This window comes from Epinephelus fuscoguttatus, linkage group LG20 (assembly GCF_011397635.1).
Source record: "Epinephelus fuscoguttatus linkage group LG20, E.fuscoguttatus.final_Chr_v1".
NCBI lineage: Eukaryota > Metazoa > Chordata > Actinopteri > Perciformes > Serranidae > Epinephelus > Epinephelus fuscoguttatus.
In genome coordinates this window covers 23,444,515-23,463,161 of record NC_064771.1, presented here as the reverse complement: position 1 = coordinate 23,463,161, position 18,647 = coordinate 23,444,515, and the positions used below count along the sequence as shown (strand labels likewise).

Genomic DNA, 18,647 nt, shown 5'->3' with positions numbered 1-18,647 from the left:
TGTTTTGTGCCTGACAAAAATAAAAACAAGATGACAGTTTCGGAATTTTCGGTCGAGTAGTTAAGTATTTGTTCTATGGCTTGGCAAAGTAACGTAATTCTTGCCATTTGTAAAAGTCAACTTTAGTTGTGGCAAGTGCGTACTACCGGCACACCGGCAACCGGAAGACCGCTACATCACCATGGTAACCAATACGCTATGTAACGTTAAAGGGGAAGTTCGTCCATTTTCAAAATTCATACAGTTTATTCTCATGCTCTCAGACACTACAAAAATATTAGTAAAAATGAAAAACTATCGCCCAAATCCAAAAACTAGATTGCCAAAACTCAAATTTGTGATGTCACAGGGTATGAATATTGTAGCTGCTCCATGGATAATGTACTGGGAAAAGTGACCTACTACACTAAGAGCACCAAAGCTAATATTCTGAGTATATAGGCATATTTTCTGTTTCATAAACTGAGAACTCTACAGTATAACAAAGCTCATTTGTGTATAAAAAGAAAACAATCGTTCTGTAGGTTCACAAAATCAGGCTCCCATTCATCAGCCTCTTTTACACTGCCCGTTCAAGGTGGAAATGTCACGCTGTTATGCTGCCTGGTGGCTTGTCAGTCACTTGTCAGTCCACAGATCTTCATGCGTATTGAGGTAAATCAGGGCCAAAAGTTTTGATACTTTTGGGAAAAAATGTAATTAAAAAACTAAAAAGAAGTATAGAAAAAAAATCAGGTTAAATATAATTTGATTCAGTTCTGTAAGTCTTTAAATTAGTTATTTTAATTTTTCACTTTCATATATATTTTGATACAAGAGGTGTTATGTTTTTTGGATGCAAATTTTATACACCTTATTTTTTCACTGTTTTATATCTTAATTTCTACTTTGAGGTCTTTTTTCATGTTCAGATTGTATTCAGTTTCAGATTTCGTGGCCTTGATCTGGCGTGGGGGCATGGCATCAGCTGGGAGGGGAATCAGACCATGAGTGACCTCCTGCAGAAAATTTTAAATCTAAAACAAATTTCCTGCATTTCTACACTACCAGCACCAGTCTAGATTAGTCAGATTGAGGGTGATATGAAAACCAGGAAGCATCAATACCAGTTTAGTTGGATTGATTTTTAGAAAAATGGCTGTTTTATATTTGAAATTATATTCATAAAAATATTATGTAACCTAAATTGGTAGTGGGATGCTACGAGAGCATCTTCAAGGGCAAACAATTTATGTAAATGAAATAGCCTAACAACACATCACAATATAATTTCAACCTTGTTAAACAATATTAAACCTGAGGGGTGCTATTTTCAATCATCACATGGCCATCTTCAAAGTCTAACAGTTGCTTTAAAGGACAAGCACTTTGGATGAATTAAATAATAAAATTAAAAATAATAATAAACTTAATTTATATAACGCTTGTCATAAATGGTCTTACAACAACTAATCCCAAAGGGACTGTTTGATGAAAATGTCGCAAAGTTAGCAAAACCATAACTTTACTCCCCCTGACTGAATAACGGGGATGCATTTGCTTCAATTGCTCCATTGCTCAGGTGTCTATGGAGCTATCCTTGTATAAATGACGCTATTACTAAAAATAGTAAATCTAAGTGTTTGTAAAACATAAAAAATGTCCTTGTAGCTCAGTGTTACACTTTAAAAAATAATCACCATATGTACAAATTATTTTTGTGTATACCAAAAGCACACATTAGAACATATGACTAATAGATTCTTTTTTTAGTTAAAATCAAAGCTGAACCTTTTCTGACACATTTTACTGGATGGCCTGTAAAATCAATATAAAACTAAAGTACCTTATATATGTCCACTCATCATCCACTGCTTAATATTGGCTAAAATACACAGCAAGCATCAGCTTTTGACAGTTTTATAAACTAATAATCTCTCATCCTGAAGACTTTGCACTGTATCAGTCTATTTATAATGCACATTCATTATGAGGTAGTGCAGTGAGTGGAGAAATACACACAAGAAACTGGTCTTTGATTTCAGCTCTTTAATGATGGAAATGAATGAACGAGACATGAAACAAGTAATGTGGCTTTGCATGAGCACATGAGCACAACACCATCATCCCTCAGTGACAGGACGTGTCGTATACTGCCAGCTCCCTTTATAATAATCATGTTTCTAACATGCTGTAATGATCACATCAATTACAACATCCCTCTCACAACAGTTTCACTCTATGAAATGTAGAGGCCAATCTGAAATCAACATTTACACTTAGAAAGCACATAGTGTTTCAAATAAATAGTTAAGAGCAACTGTAAACATATTTCTTCGTGTGCATGTTGCTGTAACATCATATACGAAATATAAAAATACCTATTGACTGTTACAAAATGAAATAAATTAATACAAACAAACACATACAAATTTAAGGATCCTTTTGGAGAACCGTCACTACAGATTAATGTGAAAAGATTATTATAATTTACACTGTATGATGATTAAAAAAAGCACTATACAACTATCCAACAGTAAACATGAAAGATTTGGGACATTCTACACAGAGAAATCTATCGTAACACTCAAGGTAATTGGCAACTGGAATTATATTTAAGACAGCTGGAAATAAATCTTTGATTCAACGTTTTTGGCTGATAATGACATTATCGTACTTTACTGTATCTTTCAATGAGCTATGAATTCATCTGTTAACATTTAGTAACACTGTCAAAATGAAAGCATTATTTGGAGGAATGAAAAAGACTTCAATCATGGCAAAGAAATAACATCTGTTTGTCAAAATAATGAACGACATTTTGTTGTACAGAAACAAAGCAACAGTGTAAGGTAGATCTTTACATATTGCTTTAACAGTGGTCCATAGAGTTATTCTTTGATACATTACAAAGTGGGAGGTAAGACAAAACTGTCAGTCGTGAATCCGGATACAAACCTTGAAATGATCAGGTGTTTTAATTGCACAGAAAATGGCAAACTGCTGTGAAGGGTTAGGTACACCGCTGCCTGAGAGTTTTCTGATGTGGCTTTATGTTATTATGTGTTATGTAAATATTCTTAAAGGGACAGTTTGGATTTTGAGGCAGAGTTGTGTGAGGTATGTATCCATAGTCAGTGTATTACCTGCAGTCGGCACACCCTCAGTTTGGAGAAGCAGGCAGGAGTACGGCCACAGAAGCTAAGCAATTTACTGCTGTTGACAGGGGCAGCAGCTAAACTTCTTTTAACCACTTAAAAAAAATCAATATCAGTTTAAGTGTATGCTGTATTTAGAAGATTTTCACAGCTTTACCTGGCCCTCAGATAGCCCCTTCTGACATGGAACTGAAGCCGTCATATCCATCTATGATCTCTCTGCAAAGCCACCAGACTCCTTTGACAAAAGCAGTAATTTTACCTCACAGAACATAGGAATTGCTGGTCTACCGGTGCCTTAATCGGTCGGTTAGTTATTGTTATTGAATGACACCGGTGAAGCCAAACTAAAGGCCTTTGCACACAGAGTCTGTTTTTGTTTTTCCGTCCAAAATTGCCACACATCTTAAGAAAATAAAGACAAATTCACAGTGTCAATCACGTTTGCACAATGAGTCCAAAACTTTTGTCTGTCTTTAAAATTTTCAGAACAATTTAATTTTCTACGTTTTTTTGTGTCCGTCAGAAGCCTTTACAGACGTTTGACCAAGAATTAGTGAAGAAAATGTGGCAGTGGGACACAGCCACGACAAGACAGAGGAACGGGGCGCACAGAATCATTTCATAACTCAGATAGCTCACGTTCAACAGGTCAGATCGTAATATTCAAGGGGATAATGACGAGGAGGAGGATGTGGACCGCACACGGAATGTGGAGGACAGAGAGGAAGGACAGCTCCACCACTTGGTGCAGTTGTGGTGCCAAATGGACGGCCAGATAGGTGACTTTAGTTGAGAGACAAAGGAGGAAATGTGTCTTTTCACTTTGTCACGTGTTGTGAATTTTCACAACGAATAGAACAATAAAATGCATCAGAATCAGTGTACGTAACGATTTTTTTAAATTAAAATAACGGATCTGAAACAAACATACTCAGGGTGCAAAGGCCTTAACTCTTTAAAACACTGGAGTCAGACAATGACAAAAAAAAGTCTCGCTAATCAAGGCAGGGGTAGACCAGCAACTCCTGTGTTCTGTGAGGTAAAATTACTGATTTTGTCAATGTAGTCTGGCTTGAGGAGAGCATCGGTAAGTTTCACTTTTTGTTCAGTTCCCACACTGACTATGGATAAGTACCTCATACAACCCAACTTAAAAAAATCTGAACCATCTCTTAAAGTCGGGAGGTACTGATAAATGCACTTTATGCTACATAAAATGACATTCCTATTCCTAGGACAAATAAGCAACCGTTGAATGAAACATATCTCCGCTGTGTTCACTTTTCAAAGTCAAGCAAAGAGTGTTGATGGGGCTTTTTAGAAATTCTGTATGGTTTTGTGGATTTCGTTTAATCCGCCTAAAAATGATGACAGAGGAAGCAGGTTTGAAGATAAGTCCCAGAATATAAGAAGGTATGGCTCTGTGTATCCCATCAGGCCTCGGTGCTAACAGGATCACAACAGAAGTCTTTGTTGATGAAGATATCACACACAGCCTCAGTTGGCAACTTGACAAAGCAGACTAAACCGCACAGGCTAAGAAGTGTCTGACAGTACTGCTGCTGCTGCTGCTCACTATCCAATAAGCCTCCTCATCACAGCAGGTCTAGAGAAGGGCCAGCAGTACTCGTTGGGGACGGGCCCGTTGACATTGCACTCAAAGAACGAGAACATGGGGAACCAGATGCGAGCACGTCGACTCTGCTGGTAGGCCCGGGTGTTGGCTAGAGTGTGGTAGTAGAGGAAGAGTCTGGTAGTTATGTAGAAGGCTATGAACACATCAATGGAGTAGTGTTCATGTGCAGCCAAGATGAAGAAGATGCCGAAGAGATTCAGGACCCAGGACAACGTGTGAATGAAGTTCCAGCTTCGTGGGGTGTCTGTTTGTAAAATTAAAAACAGGAGAAGACGAAGATACGTTCAACAAATTTTTGGTTGTTGTTTTACCACTAAACCAATCATATTCTTTGGAGACAGACTATTTCTGTCCAGATCAGACTGATGAGGCTTGTTTTTATTTCAGGTGTAATACCAGCAAAGGACACTGGATGGCAACAAAGAGACAATGTTCCCAACTGTGGTCACAGTGTTTGTTGCTCTTCATATGTCTTCCTCATTATTTACTTTAATACTCTGATGTCACAGCTTTTAATTACAGCTCATAATTAATCATGATTTTCATGAATGAATGTGGCAACTTAAAGGGAACTGAATGTCAAAAAGTATTAGTGAAAGTCAGATTTGAGTTTGAAATCCCAAGTCAAACACAAAATAATATTCTTCTTTTGAAGTATTTCTTTTTTTAACAGATAAAAAAAACTTAAAATATTGCAGAATGTAAACTTCAAATACATTTAGTAGACCTCAAACCTTCAATTCAGACCTTCAACCAAAATGATAAAGCTGAATTTGTGCTTTCAAAACTTTATTTTGGGTGGTAAAAAAATACCAAACCTAATCACCAGCAGACAAACATCTTCTGAAAAGCTAAAAAATAAATGCCTTGATCATCACATATTATACTTAAAACGAAAAGGAATACTTCAGCCCCCATATGACCATTTGCTTTGTTTTTCTTGCACGCCTTCACATTCAGCAAGGAATCAAATAACTGAGAAAATTCTTGATGAATTCAAGTAAAAGAGGGTCCGCATTTAACAACAGCAAAACTATACCACAACATTCATATATAAACTTCAACATTAGTTGTGCAGATGATAAAAGTCTCACTTATCCAGTCATATTCTGAGCATTTCCCAAACAGACAGCCCTTTCCGAATGGGAACTGAACAAAAAGTGAAACTTACCGATGCTCTCCTCAAGCCAGACTACATTGACAAAAGCAGTAATTTTACCTTGCTGCACACAGGAGTTGCTGGTCTACCACTGCCTTAATCAGTTAGGTAGTTTATGTTATTGTGGGACTTTGGTGAATCCAAACTAACCCTTGAAAACACCAAAGTCACACAATAACACAATTAAACAAAATGATCGAGGCAGTGGTAGACCAGAAGCTGCCATGTTCGGTGAGTTAAAATTGATGTTTTCATCAATGGAGTCTGGCTTTGACAAAAGCATGAATAAGTTTTACTTTCAGTGGGGCCCCCATCAGACAGGGCTGTCAGTTTGGGAAGTAGTGAGCTTACGACTGTGTAGAGACTTGGATTATACTGCACGAGTCATGTGTTTTACCGTAGGTTAGCTTCTCCAAAACACATTTCCCTATGACATCATCAAGAATTTTCTCAGTTTTTTGATTCTCACTGCGGAGGCATGCGAGAAAAACATGTTTCTTTGTGAACTCAACATAACACAGGGTGAGTAACTGATATACAGATGGTGATTTGGGTCGTGAAGTATTCCTCTTCAGTTGCTGTGTTCCCCCCTAAATATAACACAAATTTACAAAGACAACTTCAGATGTAAAGGCGACTCACACTCTGTGACAAAGAAGTTGAGCAGGGTAATGACCACAGTGTGGCCGCTGAACATGTAGTCACCACATGTATGCACTCCCGTCAGCGTCATCCCGAAACCGCTCCAGATGGCCACAGCTCGCTGCAGCTTGGCCCACATGTCACCATACATCTAGACGGAAAGAGGAAGTGGAATCATCAGCGATCTTTTAAGGAGGCAAAGACGCTGTGTTTAAGATACAGAAAATTCATTACTGTAAGTGTTACCTTTCCTGAGCATTGCAGGTGTTGTCCCGGCACAGACAGGGAGGTGACAAACATGGTGATGCAGCGGAGCATGAACACCGTCCCCATGAGGCTGCACATGCGCCGCAAAAGGATAGACCTACAAGTCGTGAGAAAGAGTTAACCCAGATCTTCTATGGCGTTACATATGAAATAACACACATAAGTACGTGGGCAATAACATATAAATATCCTTTGTGCCACATTGGAAAGCAAATATCTAGGCTTACAGTATATAACCCTCAGATTAACAACTGCTAATTTACGAGTTTGCCAGTGTAAACTATCATTATATGTTTGTAATGTTTTAATTCCACCTGCCCTATGGGTTACCATTATATTACCCTGTGTTTACAGTTTTACCAGTCGATGTGTTGCTACTCTACACTCGCTGAAGGTCAGGGTTGTTATCACCTAACTGTAATGCTTTGTCCTAGTTTTATGTACCTTTTTTATGTTGGTTGGTGAATAATGATCCCTATTTTTAGCCGGTAGATAGAATAATGCTTTCCAGTAATTGCCCAAGGAAAGTGAAACTGTCATTTTCTGCGACAATATTTTGGTTAGTGTGGACTTTACGCCAAAATAGCTTACCCTATGTCTCTGTGGTGCAACCAAACATCAACACCACTGTACAATCAAATCAACTATTTTCCATGATTGTTTAGTGTAAACTTTGCAGCCTAACTTCAGGAAAACTTGTGTATAGCTGGTGCAACAGGCCGCAGGACTCTACCTGTGTTTATGGAGCAATAGAACCAGCAACCAGACATTACAGAGGATCACTCCACATGCTTCAGCCATGGCAAAGGCCCAAGGTATTCTAGGCACACTGTTGAAAAGAGAAAAGAACGATTAACAAAAAGTTAACTGGCAACTATTACTAATCTTTTATTCACTCAGGTCATTTCTAAATGAAAACTAGAATTACTGCCTCATTGTTGTATGTCACAGTTTACATTCATGTCTGTAAATTCATGGATGTTTCATGCACATCTTTTCCCCTGCAGCACAGAATATCTATACAATCAGCACAGTTTCAAAGTGGGCACGCAAGATTAGGGTCACCAATTCAGTATCTGACCAAATGTCTCCCTTCTGTTCCTGAGATATGGTGCTGAGTAACGGCCAGAAAAATGTTTTTGCAGAACATTATGATGTCACAGTGAAGCTGACCTTTGACCTTTTGGATATAAAATGCAATCACTTCATCAATACATCCTATTAGACATTTATGTGGAATTTTGTCATAATAAGCTTATGAATTCCTGAGTTATGGCCAAAAACAAACAATTTATAGACCGAACCAGTGATTAAAAAAAAATACATTAATTTAAAAAGAGCTAACTGACTAATTAATTAGCCATTAGTCTCAGACCTATAAAAAAGACCCTTGAAACATCATTTGGGTTAAAATAAACTACAGCTAAAGCTTAAATATTACAAACTAATTTCTATGTTCTTACTTTCTAACATCACAATTGATTTTAAGAAGTAAAACATGGACCCTAAAATCACTCAGTGGTGCTTCTACATGATCTATCAAACCAAATACACACTGGTATCTCCCCTAAAATCAGCTCTCCCACTAAACATGAAAAGAAATTACATGAAAAGCTCAAAGCTGGTCATAAACAACGGGTCACACTACAAAGTAGGTCACTTTAAAAACACACTCAAAGGTCTCTTTGAACCAAAGCTAGCCCATCAGGAATATGTGAGGACAATAATAGAAACATGCTACAAGGAAGTAGGGCAATTATAGTGTCCACCATCTGGTGTGATATTCTGACAGTTGATTAAAAAAAAAAATTACTATTTTTGGCCTTTCACAGCTGACAAATGTTTGTGTTGTTACCCAGTGCCCCAGGCCAGAAAAATAAGACTTTAGGAGTGTCTTTCCTGTGTCACACCCACCTGTCTAGGAAAATATCTGGCAGTGGAGGGTATGTGCGCATGTCAGGCACCCTCTCATGCACTATGACCATGACAAAGGAGGTGAAGCCAAACACAAACACCACGTAGATGGAGCTAAGTGCTGTCTTCCAGTACTCTGGATCCAGGCGCCTCGTCTGCTGTTTGTACTTCCCATTAGTGTACTGGTGATACTCCTCTCCCACTGGTGCAGTGTCAGTGCTGTCACAGTCTCTACCTGGGTCTCCATTACACAACCAGTCCAAACTGCCTCCTGAGCCTGTGGGAGAGTGGCCGTCGAAGGGAAGACCCAGCTCCTCCAACACGTCAATGTTCTGTTTCTGTAGTTTGCGAATAGACACCATCAGACGCTTGATGTCCCCCAGCACCTTGAGCTCCAGAGGTGGCGAGCGGAGGTCATACTCGCTGAGGGCAAGCAGACTGGTGCCATCCAGTCGGTGCTTGTTACACAGCAGGTCCACATAGTCACAGAAGCCTTCTTCCCTCAGCCACTTGGCGACGTGTTTGGGCGTCCAGCGACGGACACTCAGCTGGGTCATTTCCTCCTCACTCTGAAGGCTGAAGAAAAGTACAGAATATCAACTCAGACCACTGAGCTCCCCCTCACTGTCAATATCACTTCCTCTCTGACTTCTCCCCCAACGATTAAAGGAATCTTAAGGAGAAGGAAGCACTCATAGGCACACTTTATTTCCACTGAATCAGCAATACTAGTTCTAAACCAACCATGCAAGAGTGCCACATAGACAGAAAAACAGCTTCACTTTGAGACAAAATTAGAAGTGATAAACAAGTTTAAGACAATGCTTGAGCTACACGGGCAAGCTGAGCAGTCACATCTTGAGCAAACATATGAGGCAACAATTTGCCAAGTTTGCACACACCCTAAAAAGTAGGTAAAAGAGCAGACAGACTTTTGCAATAGTTAAAAATAATGACTTCTGGCTATTATGACTAATCTTATTATTAGTCAACACTATCCCACACACTAAATGGAATAATCCTCATTTAAGATTAACTTCAGTGTCAGTGGAAACAACAACAGATATCCATACCATGTTAGCATCTCTACCTGTTGAGGGATTGCATGGTATGATAGCTTGTATTGTACACAGAGCAGCTTTAACGCAACAGAAGGTCAGCAACTTTGTCCAGTGGAAAACACCCACCTGCACTAACCTACATCACCGGCTACCACTAAGGTGGGGCCAGGAGCTAACTGTGCTAACTCCTCTCATTATCTTAACATAACACGCCAACCTGGTGGTTAACTGTGCATGTAACCACACGTACGCCTGAGGCAGACATGAAACCAAGCCAAAGCATCCTCTCTTTTTTATCAAAACAACTCTTCCCAAGCAAGCTAATTCAGCCACAGCTAACAGTGGTTAGCTAACAAGCTATTAGCTAGCTAGCTTAATCAATGCGTGCGCCTCACGCTCACTCACCCGGACTGAGATGTGACAGAAGACGACTCGGAAACGTATTTATTCAGCTAGCTAGCTAAATGGCATCTCACAAGAATCTGGAGAAATCGTGTTAGCGTTTGCTGCAACAACACGGGCTTGGTGGAAATCATTTCGCCCTGGCTTCGCGCTGGTTAGCATTATGTTGACAACACAGGGCGGTAATGCTCAGAGTAGCTGCGCAGGGGAAACTCAGCTACCCAGTGCTTAGCTCTAGCTTACCAACAGTGACACCCAATGGTTAAAACGGGGTACTGCAGCGTCTTCAATTGTGCAGTAGTGTTATTGTTAAGATTAAAAAACCTAAGTATATGTGCACTTAAATGCTACAAACTACCATAGATGTATATTATAAAGATTTAGAAGCATTAGGTTGGCCTACATTTAGATGTTGGGTCACTGATTTAATTTTAGACCAGGGACACCTGTCCTTGTCAGTACCAACATGGTTGTAGTAAAGCCTCAACAGAAAACAAATGGAAGAAGAACTCTTACAAATAGGTAGTTTCAGAGCAACATGTTGATATGTAGGTAAATGCTGTCAACTATGAGCAATCTACAAGAAAGTATTGCAGTTTCACCCACCACTCCATCTGTGAAAGACTTGGTGAAGGTTTTGTACGGAGGAAAAAGGTTTGACAACCATGTGGATGAAGTTTGGCCTAACCTTTTCCTTGGCGACATGTAAGTTTTTGACGCAACCTATAGAATAAAAGTAACCCTATGTGTTTCTTGCTATAACTCCAGTTTCCTTTGTCCACAGGTCAGTGGCCAATGATCGCTACAGTCTGTGGAAGCTGGGAATCACTCATGTTCTGAATGCAGCTCATGGAAGGATGCACTGTCAGGGGAGTCATGACTTCTACGGCTCCACTGTGGACTATTATGGGGTGCCTGCAGATGACTCACCATCCTTTGACCTCTCTCGCTATTTCTTTCCCTCTGCTGAGTATATTCAGAGTGCACTTGACACAGCTGGTGGTAAATACCCATCATGTTGTTTTATTGTCACTCAGTTTTGTCTCAGGCCTCTCACTCTGAATAAAATCCCATGATCAACTCGTGCTTTAAACTAATAGTAATCTTCTCCTTCACCAGCTCGGGTTTTTGTCCACTGTGCAGTTGGAGTGAGCAGGTCTGCCACCCTTGTCCTGGCCTACCTAATGATCCACCACCGTTACACCTTGCTAGAAGCCATCAATAAGGTCAAAGAGCACAGATGGATTTTCCCAAACAGAGGATTCCTCAAACAGCTTCGTGCTTTGGATCTGAAACTGCGCAAGACATCCTGAGTAATCCTCTGCACCTCAAAAAGAAAGAGATTTTCTAAATTACAGAGCCTCAGATGCCTGTTTTTCCTCAGTATAAATGAAGAATTGAGCACCTGCCAGTGGAGGGAGATACTGTACTTTGACTTTAATCAATTTGTTTCAAGAATGGTATTGAACTATTATTGAGCCTGGCGCTGTGTTAAATGTGTATCATGCTGCCTGTTCCCAGGATATTGACCCTTATATTAGTAGGAGATCTGTGTAATCAACTCACCCTCAGGCAGAATCCATTTTATGAGACAAAATGACTCATTTAATCTTTTGTTTTATGTTAAAGAAAATATACATCCACTATGTTGTGCTGTGTATTTACACTAGAACAACATGAACAATCAATAAAAAAATTATTTAGTATCGTTTAGTTGTAAGAAAGGTTTAGCACATTTTAATTGTCTACAGATAGGCTATACCTCACTATATGAAGCATCTATAACTGGTATGTGATCGGATAATGAATGATTGACAGCATTGCATTTATAATCATATATAAAAATATGTTTGTATCAGTTCTGAATCATTTATTAGCAGCTTTAAACATATCCATCAATGATTTTCAGGGAAGCATAATTCATTTACTTTATAAAAAAATATTTGGCCTGCTTTTCTGATTTAATGAAATTTATTTATTATTTAAATTAGATTTTATTTTTCTGAATTAGCAACATTATTACCTCATTAATTTAGAAAAACGAGCAGATTTTTTTTCTGTACTTTTTTTGTCTCATAATTCTAAGATAATAATCTTGTTTATTTAAAAATTAAAAAAAAATGTGGGGAGATAAAAACTTAATTTGCACATTTGCAAATTTATTTAAAATATAATTTCACAGTTAAATAAATAAATACATTGTGCAGTTTTATGATTTGATTTTCCCCCGGACATTTGTCCAATATGTTTAGCTGTGCTGGTGTAGAATTTGTACTTGTGACTTAAGTATTTGGAAAATCATCATGATTCTTCATCATTCAGGTTCTTAAAACCATGAGAAACCAGTCATCTGTGTCTTCAGTAGTCTTACTGCTATGCAGGGCTGGGCAGTATATCCATATTATATTGATATCATGATATGAGACTAGATATTTTCTTAGATTTTGGATATTGTAATATAATATAAAGGCTGCATCACAGTAAAGTGATGTAACTTTCTGAACTTACCAGTCTCCTCACCCAATTATGCTGCGTTCACATGGAATCAGGCAGATGGTGGGCAGCAGATGGAAAACACCTGGATGACACAGGAAAAAACAAATACTTTGACAGAATGGCAGGGCAGTATAACAAAACATGCATGCCGATATGTTGTGATGGTGATGCTGCATTGTTTAACACTTCAGTTAAAACCCTAGTCCCAATTAAACGCCCAGTGCCTTTTACTAGCCCGGTGTGGCTACACGTTTTGACAAATAAAGGCCTGTCTCAATTAGAGGCCTGGTCTGGTTGCCAAGCAGTTCATTTTTCAATATAAGTTCTTCAGATGTTTAAAACCGTGTCGTTGGCTACCTCAAATTATTTGTCTATTCCTTGATTACCCTGTAAGTTACTCATATTCCTTTAGTCTGTAAGGGTCCTCAGATTGAAAGAATCAAAAGGCATTTTCATAAAAATTAATCCAAGTTGTGAGGATTGTTTTAACAGGATAAAGTGGTGTTGTGTCAGTGTGCCGAGTGCCGTAGCCCTCAAGTGTCATAACTCTCTCTCTCTCTCATGTGCTGTCTGTCTGAGCTAGATCAAATGAGTGATTCATACCTGATATATTATCCGAAGTCTAATCTTTATAAAAGTAATATTCATACTGGTTTAAATGAAATTTAATTGTATATCCTGATTTTTGCTGAACAACAGTTTTGTGTGAAAGGAATTAAAGGCCTGTCCTAAATATAGGCCTGTTGATTTGAGTGATTTAAGCAAATAATAGCCCGGGCTATTAATTGAAGTTTTACGGTATTTCATGTTTATCATTTTATGTAATTTTTTTCATCTTGTAACTCCCATGTCAACAAAGATTTGGAAGTTTCGGAATATTTCTAGTCTATACTCAACATTTCTAATAAAGGCTTTGATAACAGCAGACACACAGCTATACTTTGTCAGACCACACCTGCATCTGGATCTTACCAGAATCACACATTTACCAGCAGGTCTGGATTTTATTTTTGTACGTACATATCAGTTGGAATTTGCCCCCCCCTCCACACACCACTGGAGAAACATCAGTAAGCAGAAGCTGCACTTTAAATAATGAATCAATAACTGTCTGCAGGTTGGAATGACCCGGAGACATTTATTGAATGATACTGTATACAACATCAGCACTGACTTTTCACAACACATCATCACACCCACATTTTACAAACACAACCATGACCCCGTATGAAGAGAGGTCATTACATTTCATGGAGGTTAATTATGTTTTTCTTCAATTTGAAACCTGGGATGGTTGAAAATTGACCTGCGACATAATAGGAGGGTTAAAAGAGACACTTGCAGCAGTGTGAGGGCTGTTTGATGTCATGTGCAGCCAGCGGCAAAGCTTAATTTTTTTTTAGCCAATTTGCTTTCACAAGATATTTATGTCAGAGCAGTAAACCAGCTGCATGAATCTGTTGCAGTATTTCGGTTCCATAAACGCCGCATTACCCCGGACTCTCTGTCATCCAGTATAAGCAATGCACTTAAACATTTTTGTCCATAATTGCATCCAATTATCACTGCTTTATGGGATGATTCATCTCTGTTTGAGGCTTATTAAATTAGAGTCCCACCGCGGTGTGAAAAGCAGAGCTCAGGCTGCTCTGTTTGTTGTTCTGCCCTCTGCACGAGTAAGACTACACGCTAGGTTAAGCACTAAATTGGGTAACTGTCCAGTGACAGCAGACAAACACCTGCTCGTACAGATCATCCTGCGCCGGAGTTGATGGGAACTGCTTTGATACAACAAACATTTGGACCGTAATCGACCCAAGACGTGGGGATTTGGACTTAAAATGTCAAACTTGAAAGGCAAAAGAAAAGAGTATCTAAGTGTGAAGGATCTGCAGAAGGTTTTGGACTCATGTAAGCTTCATCTCAGTCAAGTTGATGAGGTCTGGCCGAATATTTACATAGGAAATTTGTAAGTATACATTTTATTTCACACTTTGGCTCACAAGGATATGTGGAAACCTGTGTATTTTTTATATAGCTCTTGCAAATGATTGTGTTATTCTGGTGCAAAAACATTGTTCTGTGATGCTTAGCGTTCACATACATCTTGAACCTGTTTCTGTCTCTTTGTGTTGCTAGGGCAGTAGCCCAAAACAAGACTGCCTTGCAGAAATTAGGTATAACTCATGTATTAAACGCTGCTCACTCCAAGCAAGGCAGCATAGGGAACCAAAGCTTTTATGGCAACAGCTTTGTGTATTGTGGCATTCCAGCAGATGACTCGACACACTTTGATCTGGATGTTTACTTCCAGCCTGCAGCTGATTTCATTCATAAGGCTCTGAAGTCACCTGATGGTAAGACTCCTCAAGGCTTCTTTTTTTCACACGAATCGTCCTATTTCTGCACTGTGAGGTTTAATTGCTGCAAAAATGTGGTAGTTTTTTTGAAGTTCTGCACATCACACCTTTTATTTCACCCTATAAATCCTTAATAAACTCATAAATTCCCCCATCATGCTGTTTTCAATGTCACCTGTCATCACACTAACACAACTTGTAAAGGTATGTAAGTGTATTTTGAGCCAGCAGTAGTAATAAGGGTCTTACCTTGCAGAATTTATGTCTATAATGTGACCATGGCTCCTTTCAAAGAAGCTATCAAGCAGAGGACGAGTTGGGATTAAAGAGACAGTTGGGCCCAGCCTGCAAAGGGACCTTAAATGAACAAAGGCAATGAATTGTAGGCACTATTTTTAGCTCACAGTGGGAGAAAAGAAAGGCCACAGCATGAGACGGGCAGTCATGTATGATATTAATAAGACTGAGGCCTCTCACTAATCCTTCCTTCACACCCCCTCCTCTCTGCCTTCATCTTGTCTGTTCTTCAGGGAAAGTTCTGGTGCACTGCATCATGGGAATGAGCCGGTCATCGACCTTGGTGTTAGCGTACCTCATGATCTACCATCACCTCCCGCTCAAACAGGCTCTGCAGAAACTGATCCAGAAGAGAGCAATCTACCCCAACAGGAATTTTCTGGCTTTGCTGTTGGATCTGGATCTCCAGCTGATGAGAAAGAAGAAAAAAACATGTCAGATCTTGTAGTCAAGGGAAGATGACATTTTTCAGCCCCACAGCAGCGTGGTGTCTGTAGGGACGGTGGGGCTGGTCAGTCTGTTGGTCCAGACTCTAATATTTCTGATGGACAGTCATGAAATTTGGTGCAGTTAATGACTGAATTTCTGTCAAACTCAGCTGTACTTTGACATTAGCTAATATGTTGGCGTGTTAAACATTAAAGTTCTAGTGTGTAGAATTTATTACCATCTAGTGGTGAGGTTGTGGATTGCAACTGACTGAAACTTGTGTGCCAAGCATGCAGGAGAACTACAGTGGCTGAAGCAAAAACACAAAAGGCCCTCTGTAGAGCCAGTGCATGGTTTGTCCATCCTGGGCTACTGTAGAAACAACATGGCGGACCTCATGAAAAAGGACTCGCTCTGTTTGTAGATATAAAGCTGATTCTAAGGTGACAAAAACATGACAGTTCTTAGTTCCAGGTGATTATACACTAATAAAAACATAATTATTAATATAATCTGCCACACTGGGCCTTTAAGAAAAAAACAATAGTAAAGTTGCTCATTTAACATTTATCTCACTCAGCCCTCAATTTTTTATTAGCATGCTAAAAGCTGACATGTTAATTTAGCCAATACAGTGGTTCCCAGCTGTTGGGTCGCGGTCCAAAAGTGGGTCGTGGGTCCACTCTGAATGGACTGCAAGTGACTGGTGAATGTGTCAAGTTTGTAAAAAACACACTTTATTTTTAAGTACAGTGGATTTCCAGCACAAAGCGTTTATTTTGAAGTGCTGTTTCCTGCTTTAGAGTGAGTGACTAACGGACAGCTATCTGACAGAGACGGCAAACTAGCTTGACAACATAGCTAAACGCAACTATGACGCTGAATATATTAAACTGTGGGGACCACAAACTAATGACTAACGCTGGACCAGTTGGGAACCACTGACCTAATAATATATTTACATGCTAAAAGTTAACAGAAGGAGCTAAAGCCCAATCCCAATACCCCCCCAGACGACGGGGACTTCTAGCTAACCAGCTAACATTATGAGGCAGCATAATTATACTAGCTGGCGTGTTATCGTAATGTAAAAAACTGACAATTTTGCAGAACAGGACAGATGACAGACACCAGATAGTGCGAGCTAACGAAGAGGGGGTATTGGGACAGGCCCTAAATCTGCACACTCATAACTATTAACTATTTTCATTAAGCTTATAATCATTGTTTTAGCCCATATTACCTTTTTGAGGCTATTGTTAATATTAGCATGTTACACCAACATGTTAACATACTAAACATTAGATGCTAAACTTTTGCAAATTCACATGCTAATGTTGGCATCCAGCATTCACAATACTAATAGCATGCTAACAGGTATGAATGTTCCACTGACATTTAGCATGTTAATATGTTAGCATGTCAACATTTAACATGCTAATAAGAACTTAGGGCAGAGCAGCTACAGTAACTGTTTGTGTGCAACTTTCTCATTTGCCTTTGTATCTTAACATCTTCCATGCTAACATGATATAGCTTATTGCTAACAGCACATTAACATCATGGTTATCATCCAGTAGGCTCATTGTTAACGTGCAATGGAGTAGGATGGAAGTTAGCATGCTAACACAAATTAGCATTCAGCTCAGTGTACAGCTGACCCTAAGTGCAGTAAAGGTTTACAGATGGCATGTTTAACTCATAGACTGTATGGTCAAACTGGAAGAAAACTGTGCCAAATCTGACAACGCAGAGATGTGGCGATAAAAACATACATTGGCTACAACATGGCCTTACCTCTGGCGCCACCATCAGACCAAGCTATATCTTGTCTTTCTAGTGGTAAAGATCTCACACAGAATTGGAGAGTTGTCTTTAAGTAAGAATCCAGTTTTGTTGTCTGTTTTTTAATAAGCTGCATTACCTTCTCGTGAACCTGCCACCATGATTAGGCTACAGACTTTTATGTATTTTTGTATGTTTTTGGAGGCAGCGATGTTAAAAACAAACTGTATGAATACTAGGACACAATCGAAAACAAGATGCTTCATTTCAAGGGGTTTATCTTAATGAATAAACTTTTACAGCAACAACAAAGAACTTCTTAACAAAAGACAGTTTGGAGACTTAATGCAATGCAAAGTGAAAACAGAGACTGAACAATGAATGCTAATGATAAGGAGATTTTAAAGCTACAGTATTTATGTCTTTCAGTTACCTCTCATTCTTGTCAGATGTCTTTTTCTTTAGCACCTCACTTTGTATTACAGCAAAATGGACCAAATGTCTTTTCTTTTTTTTTGTAAACTCTGTAGATGACTCAGAAAAGATACTTGTTTCTGCAATTCAACGGCCAAACTCAAAATGGGAATCAATCTCATCCGTCTCTTTAACAAGACAAAACCCGTCAGTGTTCACAGTGTGAAATTCCTTTGGTGTATTCGTCAAGCTAGTTGAGATGATCGTCGCTGTAGATCAAAAGGTTTCAGATCTTTTGATTGTCTATGAAATCATCTGTAGAAACATTAGGAACGTCAGACACAAAAAGACACACATGTCTATTGTAGAGTAGTCTGACAGCAATGATTTTAGGATGGTTCATCAGTTGATTGCATACTTAATAAATAGTCAGTGTAACTTATATGTTTACATGTGACAAATGAAAATTGACTGGGTTGACGGACCTTTTAGAAATCATTATCTCCCAACATGTGATACACAGTGGGGATTTCTTTTATGAATATTTTATTTGGGTGCAAGAAACAGAATACAACGGTGTTTTGCAAAGAATGAACTTTGCATGATAAAAATAAATGCTTGTATTGTTTGTACATGTCTTCATCT

General features: G+C 38.9%; 3 protein-coding genes across 5 annotated transcripts; 2 read left to right on the top strand and 1 right to left on the bottom strand.

Annotated features, from left to right (window-relative positions):
• Positions 1-2,027: 2,027 nt before the first annotated feature.
• Positions 2,028-15,699, bottom strand: LOC125880946 (sphingomyelin synthase-related protein 1-like). Its single transcript, XM_049563796.1, is given in 8 exon segments — positions 2,028-5,020; positions 6,578-6,728; positions 6,824-6,941; positions 7,578-7,673; positions 8,759-9,334; positions 15,327-15,397; positions 15,399-15,434; positions 15,670-15,699. Coding segments are annotated over 8 exon segments (1,368 nt in total). The 5' UTR covers positions 15,685-15,699; the 3' UTR covers positions 2,028-4,715.
• Positions 10,703-13,632, top strand: LOC125880945 (dual specificity protein phosphatase 13-like). The gene is made up of 3 exons (XM_049563795.1): positions 10,703-10,926; positions 11,006-11,223; positions 11,341-13,632. The coding sequence occupies exons 1-3, from the start codon at positions 10,778-10,780 to the stop codon at positions 11,532-11,534; spliced, it is 561 nt and encodes a 186-aa protein (XP_049419752.1). The 5' UTR covers positions 10,703-10,777; the 3' UTR covers positions 11,535-13,632.
• LOC125880943 (dual specificity protein phosphatase 13-like) lies at positions 14,414-18,634 on the top strand. Of its 3 annotated transcripts, none has more exons than XM_049563793.1 (4): positions 14,414-14,686; positions 14,857-14,894; positions 14,994-15,074; positions 15,608-18,634. In XM_049563793.1, the coding sequence occupies exons 1-4, from the start codon at positions 14,559-14,561 to the stop codon at positions 15,820-15,822; spliced, it is 462 nt and encodes a 153-aa protein (XP_049419750.1). In that variant the 5' UTR covers positions 14,414-14,558; the 3' UTR covers positions 15,823-18,634. The 3 variants fall into 3 exon arrangements, with proteins under 3 accessions (XP_049419750.1, XP_049419749.1, XP_049419748.1); XM_049563792.1 differs by having other exon boundaries at positions 14,991-15,074; XM_049563791.1 differs by having other exon boundaries at positions 14,420-14,686; positions 14,857-15,074.
• The last annotated feature ends 13 nt before the right edge of the window (positions 18,635-18,647 follow it).